This window comes from Gigantopelta aegis, chromosome 4 (assembly GCF_016097555.1).
Source record: "Gigantopelta aegis isolate Gae_Host chromosome 4, Gae_host_genome, whole genome shotgun sequence".
Lineage (NCBI taxonomy): Eukaryota > Metazoa > Mollusca > Gastropoda > Neomphalida > Peltospiridae > Gigantopelta > Gigantopelta aegis.
The window spans coordinates 85,593,245-85,611,309 of record NC_054702.1 but is presented as its reverse complement, the minus strand read 5'-3'; the positions used below and the strand labels follow the sequence as shown (position 1 = coordinate 85,611,309).

The 18,065-nt window shown below is 33.9% G+C and overlaps 1 protein-coding gene across 2 annotated transcripts in view; it reads left to right on the top strand.

Moving 5' to 3' along the window:
* The window catches only part of LOC121371282 (dynein heavy chain 6, axonemal-like), a 118,716-nt gene that overhangs the window by 16,525 nt on the left and 84,126 nt on the right, over window positions 1–18,065 (top strand). For both annotated transcript variants that reach the window (XM_041497060.1, XM_041497059.1), the window contains exons 15-35: window positions 237–447; window positions 1,578–1,677; window positions 1,959–2,065; window positions 2,594–2,826; window positions 3,906–4,028; window positions 5,581–5,754; window positions 6,419–6,637; window positions 7,727–8,013; window positions 8,547–8,776; window positions 9,518–9,708; window positions 10,236–10,316; window positions 10,749–10,907; window positions 11,327–11,448; window positions 12,107–12,278; window positions 12,734–12,838; window positions 13,148–13,266; window positions 13,987–14,061; window positions 14,740–14,827; window positions 15,832–16,082; window positions 16,631–16,862; window positions 17,633–17,686. In XM_041497060.1, coding sequence (XP_041352994.1) covers window positions 237–447; window positions 1,578–1,677; window positions 1,959–2,065; window positions 2,594–2,826; window positions 3,906–4,028; window positions 5,581–5,754; window positions 6,419–6,637; window positions 7,727–8,013; window positions 8,547–8,776; window positions 9,518–9,708; window positions 10,236–10,316; window positions 10,749–10,907; window positions 11,327–11,448; window positions 12,107–12,278; window positions 12,734–12,838; window positions 13,148–13,266; window positions 13,987–14,061; window positions 14,740–14,827; window positions 15,832–16,082; window positions 16,631–16,862; window positions 17,633–17,686 — 3,333 coding nt within the window. The remainder of the gene's footprint in view (window positions 1–236; window positions 448–1,577; window positions 1,678–1,958; window positions 2,066–2,593; window positions 2,827–3,905; window positions 4,029–5,580; window positions 5,755–6,418; window positions 6,638–7,726; window positions 8,014–8,546; window positions 8,777–9,517; window positions 9,709–10,235; window positions 10,317–10,748; window positions 10,908–11,326; window positions 11,449–12,106; window positions 12,279–12,733; window positions 12,839–13,147; window positions 13,267–13,986; window positions 14,062–14,739; window positions 14,828–15,831; window positions 16,083–16,630; window positions 16,863–17,632; window positions 17,687–18,065) is intronic.

Sequence of the window (18,065 nt, the reverse complement as noted above, 5' to 3'; positions counted from 1 at the left end):
GGCGCAAATGATGCAAAATTAATACACACGCAAATTTTTCCCGGTTTACAGTATGCCTGACATGAATATATAATGACATCAATATTCCATTATTATATGCCCAATTAAGTCCCTTAATTTTGGACATTATTTAGGTCACAACACTATACTATGGCATTCAACTGAAATTTGTGTGTTGTATTTTCTAGTTGTTACAATCTGTTTATATATTGTGTTTTTTATTAATATATTTTTAGGTTTTGTATGAACTCAAGCACCGTGAAGATGTGGAAGAGGTTGTAGCCGCAGTGTTCAACTTGTCTCTGGTGCTTGATCTAAAGATACCCAAACGTTTCAGTATTATGAACCGCAGAATGTCCAAAATCCATAATTCTCCACCTATTGAAGGCACAGAGTCGCCAACAAAGAAGAAAATTGTAAAATTTCCTGATGAAAAACCTATGTCTGGTAAATACCAATAACACTCATTACTAACTGAGTGTCACACACACACACACAAACACACACACACACACACACACACACACACACACACACACACACACATACATAAGCCTGTTTCTTTAACACTGAAGGCTGAATTTACAGTACATGTCACACGTACCTTCCCTAAACAGCTTTATATATTTATAATTAATTTGAAATAAAGGTAGGTGTTTAGCCACAGTCACACAAGCCTTATATTGTCTGTTAAGATTTAGATGCATCTAAAATAAGGTTGCAATGTTAGCAATATATTTTATATTGTAAAATAAAATAGCAAAAAAAAAAAGCTTTTACTATGTACAAGATGGAGGTAATTATTATGCAAATGGAGTATGGTCTAGTGGATAAGCTGCTGGACAATCAAGCTGACGACAGTGGTTCAAATCCCATCAAAGCTGGCTCACACATTCATTCATCTTTCTCATCTATCACCCTCTGCCTATCATTCTCATTATCTTAATATAAAAAACTTTCCAGTTTCTCTCACGATTTTAATGTGTTTCAACCCTTTCTGTCAATTTTCTCCGACTCTGTCTTCTGAGCTGTCCACACCATCGCCTACCTCCACGGGGTGCAGTCTCTGTGTATATCCCTGCACCCACCTGGCATCCTCGTCCTCTGCCGCTAATAAAGCTGGTCTGACCTACGGCACTAACTAACGACCGCCGGTAGTAGGGGAGCATAGTAGGTGGTTACAAGTGCCTGTTAACAATGCCAGAAGTAACTACTGAACACTCCCCGAAGTGGTCAGACTAAGCCCACAGCTAAAAGCTGATGGGGAACAGGTGTGTGGCACAGATAGCCACAAGAGACAAGCACCTGTCGCGGTTGGAGAGACAAGGACTGGGATGTGGAGGTGGACAGCGAAAGAAGTTGAAAGATAGTAGGAGTTGCCAGATCGGGAAGAAATGAGATGGAATTCAAAGGAGAGAAAGGAAAGGGGGCACTGGGATAAAAAAAAAAAAAAAAAAAAAAAAAAAATTATGCAAATGCAGTTTTCTGCTTAATGGCTGTTGAATTATCAAAAATATTGTTGTGATTAATGAATGGTCCAGGTTTACTCACTGTATAATGCTTGTTTTATTTCCCAGATTCTGATGAAAGTGAGTATTCTGACTCAGACTATGAAGACGAGTCGTCTGATGAGGATCTATCCAGGAACAGATTTGCCTATGAAGAAAAAGAACAGGAGTAAGTTAACAAATTGATTTTGTTCTTCAAGTTGATAACATGAAGCTTAAATAACACAACATAATAATAACATATTGCCATTTCATAACAAAAACACTGCCATAATTTCTTAGTTTCTTCCTTCCAATAAAGAATACATGACCAACTGCTAACCATTTTACAACAGAGTGACATTTTGTAAGGTTAATATAGCCCATATTGTAGTGTACTCTACTGTGCCTTTTTTTTTTTTGACATTTGACATTTTCATAACCATGAGATATTTTCATCATGTTTTATAGGATTAAACATGTTGCAGTGTCCAAGACGTTCATCAGTCTGTCACCATCTGAAATTTCCTTCAAAAATGCTGTTTTTCAAATTGTTGATGGTTTTGAGAATACAATAGGTGAGTTGGAAAATAACATCATCATGAATAGCTATTAAATTACTGTAGTATAACATACTGGATTTTTTTTTTTTTTTTTTTTTAGAACAAACTATATATAATTTATTAATGATTCAAATTCAGGTTATGGTTATATATTGCTTTTCAGCATAACAAAATGACTAGTGTTTTTCTCATGTCGAAAATGTTTGCTATAATTTTGAAAACTACAGGTTACAGTCATTTCATTAGATCTATTTTTTTATTTTACGAGTAGATTTTCTATGTATGTATTATTTTTGATATACAAAATTTAATGTTACCTTAATATCAAACTTTGAGGTAAAAACATGAAATATGATGCTATAGGGTGCATACGAATTTTGTATTTTACCTTCAGTTGTTATTTCTGCTTCAACTAGCTCATCTCTTTTTCAATCCTTATTCATTGATTATTTTGTAACTTTAGTAATTGATACACAAGACATTTTGCACCATTTATATATATATATATTTTTTTTTTTTACACTATTCCATCTTGTTTTGTAGGACAAGTTGTTCCCATGCTACGGGAGTCACGGTTGGCTGTGTTCTACTCTCCTCCGAAACATGACATCCACCTGCACTACGATGAGGAGGAGGAAGAGGAGCGCCGCACGAGTATGCAGCCGTGGCCGGACCTCGATCTGCTGCTGCACGAAGACCCCCACTACCAGTACCTGCTACAGGAGCTCACCTCCTACATCAACATGGAGATGGAACTCATCAAACAGTTCTGTCTGGTCGGTTGTAAACTCATTTATTACCCATGTGGAAATCATCAAGCAGTTCAGTCTGGTCTGTTGTAAACTCATTTATTACCAATATGGAAATCATCAAGCAGTTTAGTCTGGTCGGTTATAAACTCATTTATTACCCCAGTTTAGTCTGGTCTGTTATAAACTCATTTATTATTCCAGTTTAGTCTAGTCTGTTGTAAACTCGTTTATTACCCATATGGAACTCATCAAGCAGTTCAGTCTGGTCTGTTGTAAACTCAGTTATTACCCCAGTTCAGTCTGGTCGGTTGTAAACTCATTTATTACCCCAGTTTAGTCTAGTCTATTGTAAACTAATTTATTACCCCAGTTTAGACTGGTGTCTGTTGTAAACTCATTTATCACCCTGGTTTAGACTGGTCTGTTGTAAAGTAATTTATTACCCAAGTTTAGTTGGTCTGTTGTAATCTAACCGAGGAAATGAAAAATCATAATTTCTCAAATCAATGACTTTGTCAGTACTATATAAGACGTCATCACAATTTGGCAAACATACACAATTTAAAAATTAATTCATTTATAAGCATTAATATTTGTTTAATGACATAATTACTTATACATGCTCTTGAATTATTTTGATAATTTAGTTATTGGGACATTTGTCCCATCCTCCCACCAAAATAGAACAAATTACCCTTTTAGCTTAAAAGTGCCCTTTTTGCCTTGTTGAAGAAGACAGTATGTCATTGTGTTCAGTTATTTTAAGATACGTGTGACCCTAGTTATGATAAGTTACTCCATTGCATTGTAGACCATTTTGTTATGGTCTCTTGTGAAAGGAGATTATATATTTTGCCTTGGACTTGAAATATCACAGACATTTATTATGTCTGTTGGATACTTATACTGATATTAGGATACATATATCTTTTCTGTAGAACTTTTGCTGAGGTGCGACAGGTCAGTTCCCACAAATTCCATTTTTATGAAAACAAAGATTCTTTTCTGTTTTATATTGAGATAGGAGTTCCACTTTGATTGTATTAATATTTCATTTAATTGCAAACAAATTCACATAAAACCACAACTGTTTGTCTTTGCAGAACTATGACCAGTTTTGTCGAATGGTTGACCAGTGTAAGTTGTTGGATGTGGAAGAATCCATGAGCAAGAAGACGTGGTCAGCAGAAGAATTCAATCATGTCTTGCGGTCATACACAGACATGGTAGACCATAGTATTTTTAGTTTTCATACCTAATATGTTACATTCCTTTTTTTCTTTATCAAAACCGTTCATGCTGATTTAAAAATAACTTGTTGATATATTTGAAGGCTTTATTAATATCAGTTTAGAGACATTTATTTATATATAATTTAGTATATGTATATTTATAAATCCTTAAATGATATAAATAATATTTTCATATACCGTACTTTCAATTTTTGACACCTACCGTATTTGATCGGAAATAAGCCCATGTCTTTGAATAAGCCCCCCTCCGTTTTGATAGCATTTAAGAAATTAGGCCCTCATTCGTAAATAAGCCCACCCCCAACTTCGTCACCTTATAAATAACATGAAATTGCAAGTTTGCTCAAAGTTCATTTAAAAGGTCATACCTCCTGCAGATAATTAAACACAAATGTAACACAATATTTTACCACCAGTGAGATTTAGCAGTCTAACAATAACAGTGTGTAACATTGTTTTCAATTTCATGCCTGCAGTATTTCTCTGAAGTATCCAAGCCCAAGTATGAACTAAAAACCAATGTCTATTTTTACCACCACACTGTGTCCGCAGTTAATGCTAATTAAGCAAATACCTTATTCTGATTGGCTAAGAACAATGACCGTAGATTGAACATTCTTTGTAGTGTAAGCTGGCTGTCTGTGTCAGAAACGTGTGTATACGCTATTGAGTTGTTGTTAATTGCTGTTGTTTTAAGTCTTCTCAGCATTAAATTTTGGATGTAAATAAACAGCACTTGTAAGTGATTGTAACATAGAAGGTGTGTTTCTGATAATTAGATACTAGTAAAAAAAACCACAATTTAATTAATAAACAATTATTATTTATTAATAACAAATGGAACACTAATTAATAGATGTGCTACTGAACGTTTTTTGTTTTCTTCCTAGTTCATTTAAGTATTGTTATTTATTTTAATTATTATTGTTAAAAAAAATTTCAACAAAACTGGCCCCTTGTCTGGGAATAAGCCCACCCCATGCTAAGCTCACAATGAGTTGTCTTGGCCCCCTGGGCTTATTTCCGGTCAAATACGGTAATAGCCAATGTGTATTTTTGTGCTGGGGTGTTCTTTCAGCAACACACCACCATTTGTCATGTTGTTACTTGCTGTAGCAGTTTAATATAGTCCGATTTAGGAAATAGTTCCTCATAAAAAAAATACTTCAAAATTCTGATATGCTATTTGAAAATTTTCTTTGATGATTACATGTAGGTTGACCTCTGTAGTATTTAAATAACCAGTTCGTTTGAAGTAACTTGATATATATAGTACTAACTGATGACAAATGTGCAAGTGGTATGGTGCCACTTTTATAACAGCAACAGGTATAGGTATAGGGGCCATTAATTGAAATATTTCGTGGTCAACCTGTTGATTTTTTACACGGTACTTGTCATTCAAGAGTACTCCCTAAAATTAGTTGTCACATGACCCTCTCGACAGTGTTGTATTTTTCACAGAATATATTCTGACAGAAATTGTATTGAACTTCATTCATGATATATGTTTTCATATTTTTAGATTGCCAGGATGAAAAACATGGTTACCAATCAACGCATTGCTATGATTGACGTGGATGCTAAAGGTTTCCAAGAAACATGTCTGCCCTATGCTGAGAAAGTTCTGGATGCCATTCACAAGAAATTGCCTGTCATTGCAAACAAGCGAAATGAAGATCTTCTTAAAATTATTAAGGTATCTTGAGACATGTATTATTTTACATACATTTGAATAACGTTTAGACATTTTTTGTTTTCTTCTGGATATTCACTATATAACTATTGTAGGGAAGCTATGAATGTCATTTCTGATGCCTACCATCAAACAGTATCCATACTGTTTCATAACTTTTCAAAGGCCATCAATGGTGCCTGCAGAAATTTGCCTGTTAGCAGATAGTCTTTAGTAAATCTAGTAAAAACCTGCTAAATAAGCACTTGTGGCCATCTTAATATTTAAGCAAAATTATCAACCAAAGATGCAAATTGTCCAGATTTTATCAGAATTCCAGATTTTAGTGCTACTTGAAAACTGTTTCTGTCCTTATTCTTTTATGAAAGGCAGTCAAATAGCCCATATTTTTCTGAATGTTTTGCACAATGTCATTTTCATTCTTCATCTACTGCAGCACGATTTGACCTGTATTAAATAACCACTTACCACAAGGATACTTGTTGATACTCTCCTAGGTACATACTTAATACTTACTAGATTTGGCAGAAGGAACTCATTTGTAATTAAGGTTAAATAAAATAAAATAAAATGAAAAAGAGGTTAATGAGTCCTTAGTTCTACACTCTCAATAAACACTGATTATTATTATAATAAATGTATGTTTTTCCACCCTTGTTTACACCAGGGAGCATCAAAAAGGCTTGACCAGTATCCTTCATCTGTGGAGGCATTTGTGGAGCACCTGTCTTTTCTGGGTCGGATGTCCAATGAACTACCTGCTCTTGAGAAGGAGTTTCTAGTGGTCAATAAATTCTTCACCATTGCCAGGGAGTTTCAGATGAACATCGAACCTGAGGAGTTGGCTCTCTATCAGACCCTTGGACCAAGTTTCCAGCACTTGAAGGTAATGTAATATTCTGACGGTAACGAATGTTACGTGGACCTCTTACAGTACTGATGACAGTGTCACATTCTTACGGTAATGAATAAAGGCAATGTAATATTCTGAAGGTAACAGATGTTACGTGGACCTCTTACAGTAATGATGACAGTGTCACATTCTTAAGGTAATGAATAAAGGTAATGTAATATTCTGAAGGTAACGGATGTTACGTGGACTTCTTACAGTAATGATGACAGTGTCACATTCTTAAGGTAATGAACAAAGGTAATGAACAAAGGTAATGTAATATTCTGAAGGTAACGGATGTTACGTGGACTTCTTACAGTAATGATGACAGTGTCACATTCTTACGGTAATGAATAACAGTAATGTAATATTCTGAAGGTAATGAATGTTACGTGGACTTCTTACAGTAATGATGACAGTGTCACATTCTTAAGGTAATGAATGAAGGTAATGTAATCTTCTTAACTCTTTTTAGTTTGCATTTAAGATTGACCAAATAAAAGATATCATACTTTTAACAAACATTTTTAAACATTCTGTTGCAGATAGTTCCACTAAATCATACATTTTTGGAAGACTATAATACGAAACTATCATGATAGAATGATTTTTGCCAACATACTTGTTATAAAATTTTAAAAATTGAAATATTGGTAAGATGTTTTTTTTGGTGGTGTTTTATATATATATATATATATATATATATATATATATATATATATATATATATATTTAACATAACAATTCAAAGGTTAAATTTGAATGTTAGGTGTCTTTATTCAATTATATTTTTCTGTTTGTAAGAAGGTTATTCCCTGTCCCATATGGCTGCCTTGCATGGTGCATAGGGGATTGAGAATATGCCTGTAGTAGTTACTAAAGGAGTTGGGCTGAATATTCACATTTATTCTCAAATCGGAACTCATTTTGTGATTTAACATAACGCAAAAAATGATCAGTCTGACAAGAAAGTGATATAATAATGTAATGCTTTGAAGATAGTGATGATATGTAACATTCTTAAGGTAAGGAAGATAATGTAAGATCATAATAGTTGATTATGGGAAGTTTATTTATTTACAGACAATGATTCTGTACTGTGAAGCTAAAAAGGATCAGAACATTCGCAAGTTCAGTTCAGATCTTGAGTCACTTGTGATGAACATTCAGTCTAAACTGATGGACCTCAAGAATCGAGTGCGCGATCCAGACCTGCTCAACTCGGACACTATGATGGTTTCTGCCCTGGAGACGATTCGGTACCTGCAAGATGAGGTCCAGTCCCTGTCACTGAAGGCAAGAAGTTATGCAAGTTACCAAGAAAGATTTGGCAGCTCTCTGTCCAAGGCTAAGAAGGGTTTCATTGGAGAGTAAGTAACATTTGTTGGTTTTCTAAATGTCTTTCTTCGTATATTTATATTTGTTCATTTAGGATGTTTGTTTTAAAAGTTAAATATGTTTGTTGGAGGAGTGAAATGTAAAGTGATGTGGAACTGAAAACACAAACAGGGCAACTTTTATTATAGAATCTGTGTTTAATTCTTAACTGGACAAAATATGATGTGTACATGTGGCTGAACAGAGCTGTGTAAGAAAGTTACACATGACTGAGGGATTAAATATATTTTGTAATTCAACCTGTGAATTTAAAAAATGTATTATTTCAGAAGTTTTACATCTAACAAAGTATATAAAATAAAAAATTAGTTTTAACTCTTAATGATTAGCTAATGATTTAAGACTTGTGTGGGTTTTTGTTTTTTAAACTGTTTTTCAGTCATAAACAGAAAAATATGAACTAGACAGATCTTGCCTTCGTGATGGTTATGGAACTGAAAAACAAGTTGAATGTATTTTTGAAGTTCTCAACAGAAATATTAATGATATATGAATGATATTGTAGGGAGTATATGTACACAGACACGAAGTCTGAGGAGAGTGCACAGGCGATTGAGACTGAGTTGTCCGAAATCGAGCGCGACCTGACCTTGCGCCGTCTGCTGTGGCAGTCTCTTGATGAGTGGACACGGCTGGTAGATGAGTGGACAGCATCATCATTTGATTCAGTGCCCGTTGAATCACTGCAGAAAAATGTCAACAAGTTTACACAGACTGTGTACATGCTGGAAAAAGGTAACAACTCATTTTCTGTTATACTACCGGAGTGCAAGATGTATTATGGAAACAACATCAGATTACAGTTGAAGCTTACTTGTACAACTGAGTGAATTATATTTTCTTTTCAACATCACCTGTCCTCATACTAGTGCATATTCCCTACGGTTAGTAGACTGGTCCGAAGGAAAAAGAAGGAAGTTACAGTGACGTGACCGGAACAGGAAGGGGTACACAGTAGAAGAATTTAGGCCATCCCATTGGCTGTTGGGATGTTCGGACCAGTCTACTAACCGTAGGGAATATGCACTAGTATGAGGACAGGTGATGTATCTATAAAAGAGAAAACACTCCAAGTTTTCTCCATTTTTCTTAAAATGTTCTGAATTGTCAGTTGGTATTAATGGTAACAAGAGTGAAATGGGGAAAATATTTAATCAGATTTCCTTTGTTAATTTAGTTGTGAACATTATGGGCCAAATTTACAAAGCCTGTTTACATCTTACACGTGTGTAACTACGTACATTTACAATGCTTAAACACCTGCGTTTTAAGAAAAACAGGCTTCGTAAATTCGGCCCCATTTGTTTCTTGTAGATATGTACTGTGTTTATTATTAGGTAGCAAGCTCACTGCATTCACTAGACACAGCCACTTTTCTGAAACAGATTCATACTTTCAAAGCTAATGAACATCCTGCATACATGTTTAAAGCAAAATTATAAAGGCATTTAAATCCAATGTTTACGTGTATTTTAGGCCTGCCCCACAATGAGATTCTGCCCCGACTGAAGGAGATGGTTATGAAGTTCAAGCAGGGCATGCCGGTGATCACCAGTCTGAGGAACCCATCACTGAGGTCTCGACACTGGGAGCAGATCCAAAGAATCATTAACAAGGTTATTGCCAGAGATAAGAGCTTCACCCTCGGAAACCTTCTCGACATGAATGTAAGTATTCACTAAAATGCATGTTTCATTTACATACTTTCTTTATGAATTCCTTGCAAAACTTCAGGTACATGCATAGCTTAACAATGCACCTAAATCAAAATGATAAAATTTAATACTGTGCCACATTTACACTGAGATTTAAAAAATTAATATTGCTTATTTCCACAGAAAAATAAGTATTTTAACTTTTATTTGAAATAATCTAACTATGTATCAGAAAAACTAGAAGCCCACAGTTTCTGTTCATGTGTTTATAGTATATCTATTTGGTGATATTATAGATCTCTCGAGATTTTATTAAAATATTTCTTGAAATCTGTCTTGTGCAGAAATATATTTTTTAATACAATAATTTCAATTTTAGTAATGAGTATTTAAGTCCACCTTCTTTACTAATTTTCTATTTATTTTCTTAGTAACGTAGTCTTAAATCATTTAGTTTGTCTATTCGATTTTGAAATTTATACTGATCATTTAAGTTACATCTTACATTGGTAAATATTAAGTATTTTCTATTTTATCAGATTTTTCAACATAAGGAAAAGATTCAAGACATTTCCACCACTGCCAGCAATGAGGCAACACTGGAGCATATGCTGAACAAGGTATTGATAAATAATGAAAAGCCAAGGTGCTTCATTTTCATTTATCTAAAAATGCCATAGATGAAAAGCTAATATGTGAGAGAAAAGTTTGTGTAGTACACCCATTGAGCCTTTAAAATTCACTCTGGCTAGGACCTGGTATTGAAAGGCCAGTGTAACAGATTTTTGAGAACATAATAGTTATAATACATAGTATTTCATTAACAGTGGCATTAAAATCTGGCCTCATGCTTATAAAACTTTTAGAATCTGGAATCAAGACCCTAATTGCATATGTGTGACAGTGTTAAAGATTTGAGTCTAGACTGAAAATAAAGAATTTTATTATTATTGTTATTATTATTATTATTATTATTATTATTATTATTCATTTGTTCATTTGTTCATTCACTCTTCTAAATAATCTTATTTTATGTGATATGTGGTTTTCAGATCACCAGTTTGTGGTTGAACACTGATTTCCGATTGTTGCCACATGGCGGCAGAGACACAAGCATCATTGCAGGGGCAGATGACATCATGGCACAACTGGAGGAGAGCCAGGTCACCATAGGAACCATCAGAGGATCAAGATATGTTGGACCAATCAAGGTGAATTTATTACCGTATCTTATAGAATATTTGGAAGATGCTACATCAGAAATTCATATGTCAGTACCAAACAGGCTTATTTTGTAATACATGACATTGTATAGAATTCTCCAGGTTGGTAAATCACTTTATGAATTAATTCTTTTTCTTTTAGACAAATATTGCTACCCTACAATTAGTTTGCATCTGCTAAAATATTATTCATTAATGTCTGAGAATTTTTTACATAATTTGACACAAATTTGATAATTATTGTCATATTTCTTCACAATGGCACATAGTAGAGGGTATTGCTTTGTCGGTTATACATATGCTTTATACATTTTTGTGGCTTTTTTGGACTGTTATTGTAATCGTATTATATTATATTAATAAACGTAATATCGATTTAACTAAATAGTTTTTTATTCCTCTTACAGGCACAAGTTGAAGAATGGGAGCGAAAGCTGCAGGTGTTTTCTCGCACACTGGACGAATGGCTCAACTGTCAGCGCAACTGGCTTTATCTCGAGCAGATATTTGGCACACCAGACATACAAAGGTAAATTATGTTGTATAATAAATATAATTATACTTACTTATAATTAACCATTTTCTAAATTGTTTATGGTATACAGATCCCACTAAAGAAAATTTTATCAATGACATATAACGTAAAGTCTACTAATTTATTAATATTTTTTTTACTTAAATAAAGGATAGGGCTGTTTGATTAATGACATCTCAATATAGTTTAAACTGTAGTTATCTGCAGGCTTCTTGCAAACAGTTATTTTTATTTAAATATTTTTTTTTTTTTTAAAACAAGCAAATGTTTGGTTATACTATAGTCATTTAATAATATAATTGTAAAATATAGTGACATTTAATTAAAGTGACATTACATTTCATTTCAACTTATTTTTCGTGCTTATATTCAATTAAGGTTCAAGCACACTGTCCTGGGCACACACACCTCAGCTGTTAGTGCAGAGGGTTAGTTGTTAGTGGTTAGTGAGAGAGAAGAGGGTGTAGTGGTCTTATACCCATTGAGTCGTTAAAACTCGCTCTGGGTGGGAGCCGGTACCAAGCTGTGAACCATGTACTTACCAGCCTTATGTCCGATGGCTTAACAATAACACCACTGAGGCCGGTAAAGTTACAAACACAAGTACACACTGATTCTTATACTGTTTTCTTTCTTTTTTATTATTTGACAGACAATTACCAAGTGAGTACAAGTTGTTTAGTGAGGTGGATAAAGCCTGGAAGGACATCATGCGTCGCGTGGAAGATCGGCCGAATGCGCTGAAGTCGGCCATAGCGCCTGGCACTCTGGAGACACTGCAGTCTGCCAATGCTAACCTGGAAAAGATTCAGAAGTGTTTGGAGGTATTGAAAAAACACATTTCTTTGAAAGTTATCAACTTATTGTTTATGCTGTTATACACACACATACCTATGTATGCCATACCATCTGTACTGTAATGTCTTATCCATCCACACACACACATTAACCATACACACACATACTGCCAAATTGTCTACATAAATACAATACAATTAGACCTGTATTAAATACAATATCTTAAAAGACATGTTTTGTTACTCGTAATTTAAAATGTGCCAAGTTGTTATTACACACACATTCATTTCCTTCCTTTTATTTCTTGTGTGTGATCCTCATGGCGGTTTTCCCCTTCTATCCACAGTCAGCAAATTCATAAGACTTTTCATCAACTTCTTTTCACTAACCATGCATCCCTCCTGAAGTAGTTTTTAGTTACACTAGATGTTTTTCAGGAGTGATAAATATTTGGCTCACGCTCTAAACATTTTTATTCCAGGATTACCTTGAGACCAAACGTCTGGTATTTCCAAGATTTTACTTTCTCAGCAATGATGAACTGCTTGATATTCTTGCCCAGTCTAAGGATCCAGAAGCTGTGCAGGTATTTAAACATATTAATCATTTAATTGCTCCTGAATTATATGCAGTTTAATAAAAACATTTTACCAGTAGTACTTTAAGATTTAAGTTTGTAGCTCTATCATTAAAACAAAATGGTTATCACCATTATTGCCAAAGAGATATATACACAACCAAAATATTTTGCATGATCTAATATTCATAAATAATGGAAATTACTAATGGTTTTTATTTTATATGAATACAGTATTGAATAAACCTGTAAATCATAAAAACACACACATCAAGTATCTAATTATGTTTCATGATTACTTCTGGTTTTGCTTTTAAGCCACATCTTGGTAAATGCTTTGGCAATGTGAAGCACTTGGCCATTCAAATCCTGCCACGGCAGCCACCAACAGTAACTGCAATAACTTCAGCTGAAGGAGAAATCATTGATATGCCTCGGTATGTTGCTAACTATTACTTCAACTAGAAATCCTGGCAGTATTATGTAATATTAATTTTTATTTTTATTCTAGCAGTATGTTGTAGCTAGCGACAATTAAGAAAAAGTGTCATTTTAGGATTAAACATGTCCTTTTTGTCTGCTGGAGAAGACCATAGTAATATATAAATGTTATATATATATATATATTACTTTATCCTGATTCTATTTTTGAGTCCCCTAGTTAATTTTGGCTAGGTATGGCTCTGACTTTACTGGCAGGCAAAATGAGCATTGTACTTTCATACAACCATTTATTAATACAGTAATTTTGTTGTGAATAGGGAATCTTTAAAATAAGTATTATAATGAATGTGTCTATGAACAAAACTCAGATGGTTAAGACATTTCTTTGGTCATATTGTAATAGTATTGTAGAGATTAGTTTAATTTAGCACATTTTTTCACATATTTATCTTTATTTGAATGCTGGGTTATCATTAAATATGGTCTTAGTTATTTCCTAATGCATCATATCATTGTTTTAAAGTTAAAACGTGGACTTCTTTGGTTTCTATTGTATAATATTATGAAACTGTTTGGTTTACATATAAAGGGTTTAGTTAGTTTCTATTGAATCAGGGTCCTATTTGTTCTTATTTCTTATTGCTTATAGTTTAATAGAGATTAGGTAAATTTTGCACAGATTTGTCTTTGTTTGAATTTCTTATTTGTTTTAGAAATGTCCGAGCACGAGGTCCAGTGGAACAGTGGCTTGGCACAGTAGAATACGGGATGTTTGAAACTGTTAAAAAGTTTGTGCACTTATTTTTATTAGCTGTCAGATATGTTTTCATTATATGTCTTATAATTACAGACTTGTTTTGAAATTTATTGCATTGTGTAATCTTAAGGTGTATTATATATATATATATATATATATATAATTTGCAAACTGGTAACAACTTTTTAGAATAAATCTTAGTGGATAAAAAATATTTTCTATTTTCTATAAAAGAATGAAGCTGAATTTATTATCTGTTAAAGGCATACTGTCATGGATTTAAGGACCTTATTTTTCTAAAAAAAATGAATAATAAATAAAAATTACATTAATTGTTGGAAACGAAATCTAGCTATTGCATTACCTTAGCTGAACCATGATGGAGTGAAATCCATGCCATCCCTCTCGGCAATTTTACTTTTTGAATTATGGACCATTGCCATAATTCAATTATTTTTACAAAATGTCATTAATAAATGGAGTATGGTGGTTATGAAGATGGTTGAATAAAGTACATTTTGGGACAAATAAAATTATTTTTGTTCAGGTAATACTTTGTTAGACCATTAAATAGGTCAGTGGTCTGTGACAATATGCCTTTAAGAAGTCAGTAGTTATGGTTAGTAATAAAAACCTGAATATGTATGGTTCTAATTATATTGCAAGTCGAGAAATATATTAAAGTACACATAATATTATTTTATTTCAGACATTTGAAACTTGGTATGACTGATATTGTTGTCACTGAAACTAAGGAGTGGGTTGTCAAACATCCTGGACAAGTTGTTCTCACTGTGGTAAGGAAAGAAAGAAAGAAATGTTTTATTTAATGACGCACATTTTATTTACGGTTACATGGCGTCAAACATATGGTTACGGGCCACACAGATTTTGAGAGGAAACCCGCTGTCGCCACTACATAGGCTACTCTTTCAGATTAGCAGCAAGGGATCTTTTATTTGCGCTTCCCACAGGCAGGATAGCACAAACCATGGCCTTTGTTGAACCAGTTATGGATCACTGGTCGGTGCAACTGGGTTACACCTACCCACTGAGCCTTGCAGAGCACTCATTCAGGGTTTGGAGTCGGTATCTTAATTAAAAATCCCATGCCTCGACTGGGATCCGAACCCAGTACCTACCAGCCTGTAGACCGATGGCCTAACCACTACGCCACCGAGGCCGGTCACTGTGGTAAGGAGTTTGTTTGTTTTTGTAGTTAAATATTTTGTTTTCTCTTTGAATGTAATACATATTTAATTCTTCTTGAAAAAGAGTTGACATTACCATTTGTTAGACACCAAATTGCTGTAGTTTTAAACGTGCTGAGGTGTCATTCTAAAATGTGATTAATGGCCATCTGTCAGAGAATGTCTTGAACAGTTTATTTATTCATAACATTTATAAATAAAAACTCCACCTAATAGTCAATTGCCTTTACATATATTTCAGGTCCATTCCCTATTTTTGTTAATTTGTTTTCTTTTTTCACTTAAATCTGCATCTCTGACCATCCATTAACTTCTCCAACCATGCTAGCTGTTTATCTCTGTGACCAGATGTCAGCTATTACCAAGCAGTTGGCTAGTGTAGGGTATTCTGTTTACATGTCCTTATTCATTCAAGTTTCAGGCGTGTCCACCCAAGGCATGAGGTCAGAGAAAAAAAAATCCTCAGTGCAAACTCAGCTGCTATTCTGCAAGATTTATTTGACTCTTTCAGAGAGTTCTATTATGACTTCTGGCAGTTCTTAACAGACCCTCACTGATATACTAATAGTTTATTTATTTATTGCTTCCAGACTCAGATCGTATTCAACAAGGACGTGTCTCAATGCTTTGACGAGTTTGATGTGTGTTCCGCACTGATCGTCACGCGGAACAACATGTTGGAACTGCTGAGTCAGCTGGCTCACCTGGTCTCGACTCACCTGAAACCATGGCAACGGGAGAGTATTGAGGCACTGCTGACCATCACTGTACACGATAGAGACATCATCAAAAGTCTGATCAGCAACAAGGTGGTGCGCAGGGAGGACTTTGAGTGGAAGAAGTAAATACATGTTACAGTTGTTTTTACACTTAATGATTTTACAGATACTGATCCAACTATCACACAGTGTGATTTATTATGAAGTCTCATGCTTATATCACTTACATAGTCCAGCCTCAATACAATAAAATCCTAAGTTTAAATAGAGGATTAAATCCTGACATGGCTGCCATTGGTGAGATATGTGACAGGATATATTGTCATAAAGTGTTATTTTATCTTTAAAACTTTTATATTGGATGCCATTTTCAATGAATCTGAATGTTTTAAAATAGCTTCTAAGTTGTCAAAGGCAATAGTATGAATATTCAGCCATGTAGCCAACAAGCAGTCATATGAAAATAGATTTCATTCTATTTTTGTTTTTTTAATTATGAAAATGGTAAAGATCTGTAGAGAACATTATGGTGCAACAACTGACAGATTCACAATCTAGAAATGGTTTTTTTCTCAAATATTTGCTGTACAAAAACTACATTTATTTTAATGTTATAAGGGTCTTTTAATTTCCTTTGTTTTGATACTTGAAATCTTCCATTTGTTTGCAGACAACTGCGTTATGAGTGGGATGAGCAGAGCAACAACTGCCAGGTGTTGCAGTCTAATGCAGTGTTCCTGTATGGCTATGAGTACCTGGGATGCTCGTCTCGGCTCGTTATCACACCTCTGACAGACAGATGCTACCTAACTCTGACGGGAGCTCTTCACCTTCACCTTGGAGGGTCCCCAGCAGGCCCAGCTGGGACCGGCAAAACAGAAACTGTCAAGGATCTAGCAAAGGTGATGCAAATTGATGTTGAATCCAAATGTATTTTTAGTATCATTATTATAATATGGGACAGCAGAATGTTACTTGAATAATGATATGGAATTGTAAACACCTGTAATAGATGTATTTGAGTTAATTGAAATTGGAATTACGTTGTTGAAGCTGTAAGAGTTAAAGGGGTCGTTATAAATCTGATATTTCTTTTTCAAATTCTCATATGCAATATTAAAGTGAAATATGTTCGTAGGAAAAATTAATATGCAAATTGTGAAATAATTTTATTATAATTGGATTGCAAATTTGATTTCCAGAAAGAATAATTCCCTTCAGTAGAGAAAGGATTGCTGAGTGTCAGTGCCTTCAGTTAACCCAAATACTGTGTTCATATACAGTACAGAAATTTAACCACTGACTTAGCCCCAACTGTAGTTTTCCTGCTAAATGAAAGACCAAGTCACATATGACGTCTTTGGTTTAAATGTCCATTTCTGGAAAAGAGAAATGGCTGACTGCCCAATGTTCAAATTAATGTAAATTTTGGGTGATATGAGAGGGGTCGAAGTAAACATATACCAGTATGCCTTAACTTCTATTATTGGATGATTCCAAATTGTCTATGATCATTAATTAAGCAATGGGATTTAATTTGAATTGAGCATCATATCGCTTCATATCATCTCATTTCTGATGTTCATTATGAAGTTATTGGTTTAAGTTGTGAATATTCACTAGTAAATATACTTGATTATATGTTTATTGAATTTTTATGTATTATTTTCAGGCAATGGGAAAGCAATGTGTCGTGTTTAACTGTTCTGAAGGGTTAGACTATAAGGTAAATGTTTTAATTATTTAATATCCAAAATGTACATTTCATTGTTATGTACATTGTAGTTGCATTGATCATAAACATGGATTTTTTATCTGTTGACGAACAACATTCATTACCAAATTTAAAGGTATTTTTATGGCGGGCTTGTGGCTTTATTTTTCAAGAAGAATTCAATATAATTATGACATTCAAAAGTTAATTTGAGTTTAGAATTCTGTTAAATTGGTATCACATGTATTTCAGTGGTAATGGATGCCTGCATTTGTATTGTAATTATACTAGAATGCAAATATGACCTTCAAATATTAGCCATCTACTGTTCTGAATACTGTTGATATCATTTTATTGTATTATAAGATAGCCATCAATAACCATACTCTGT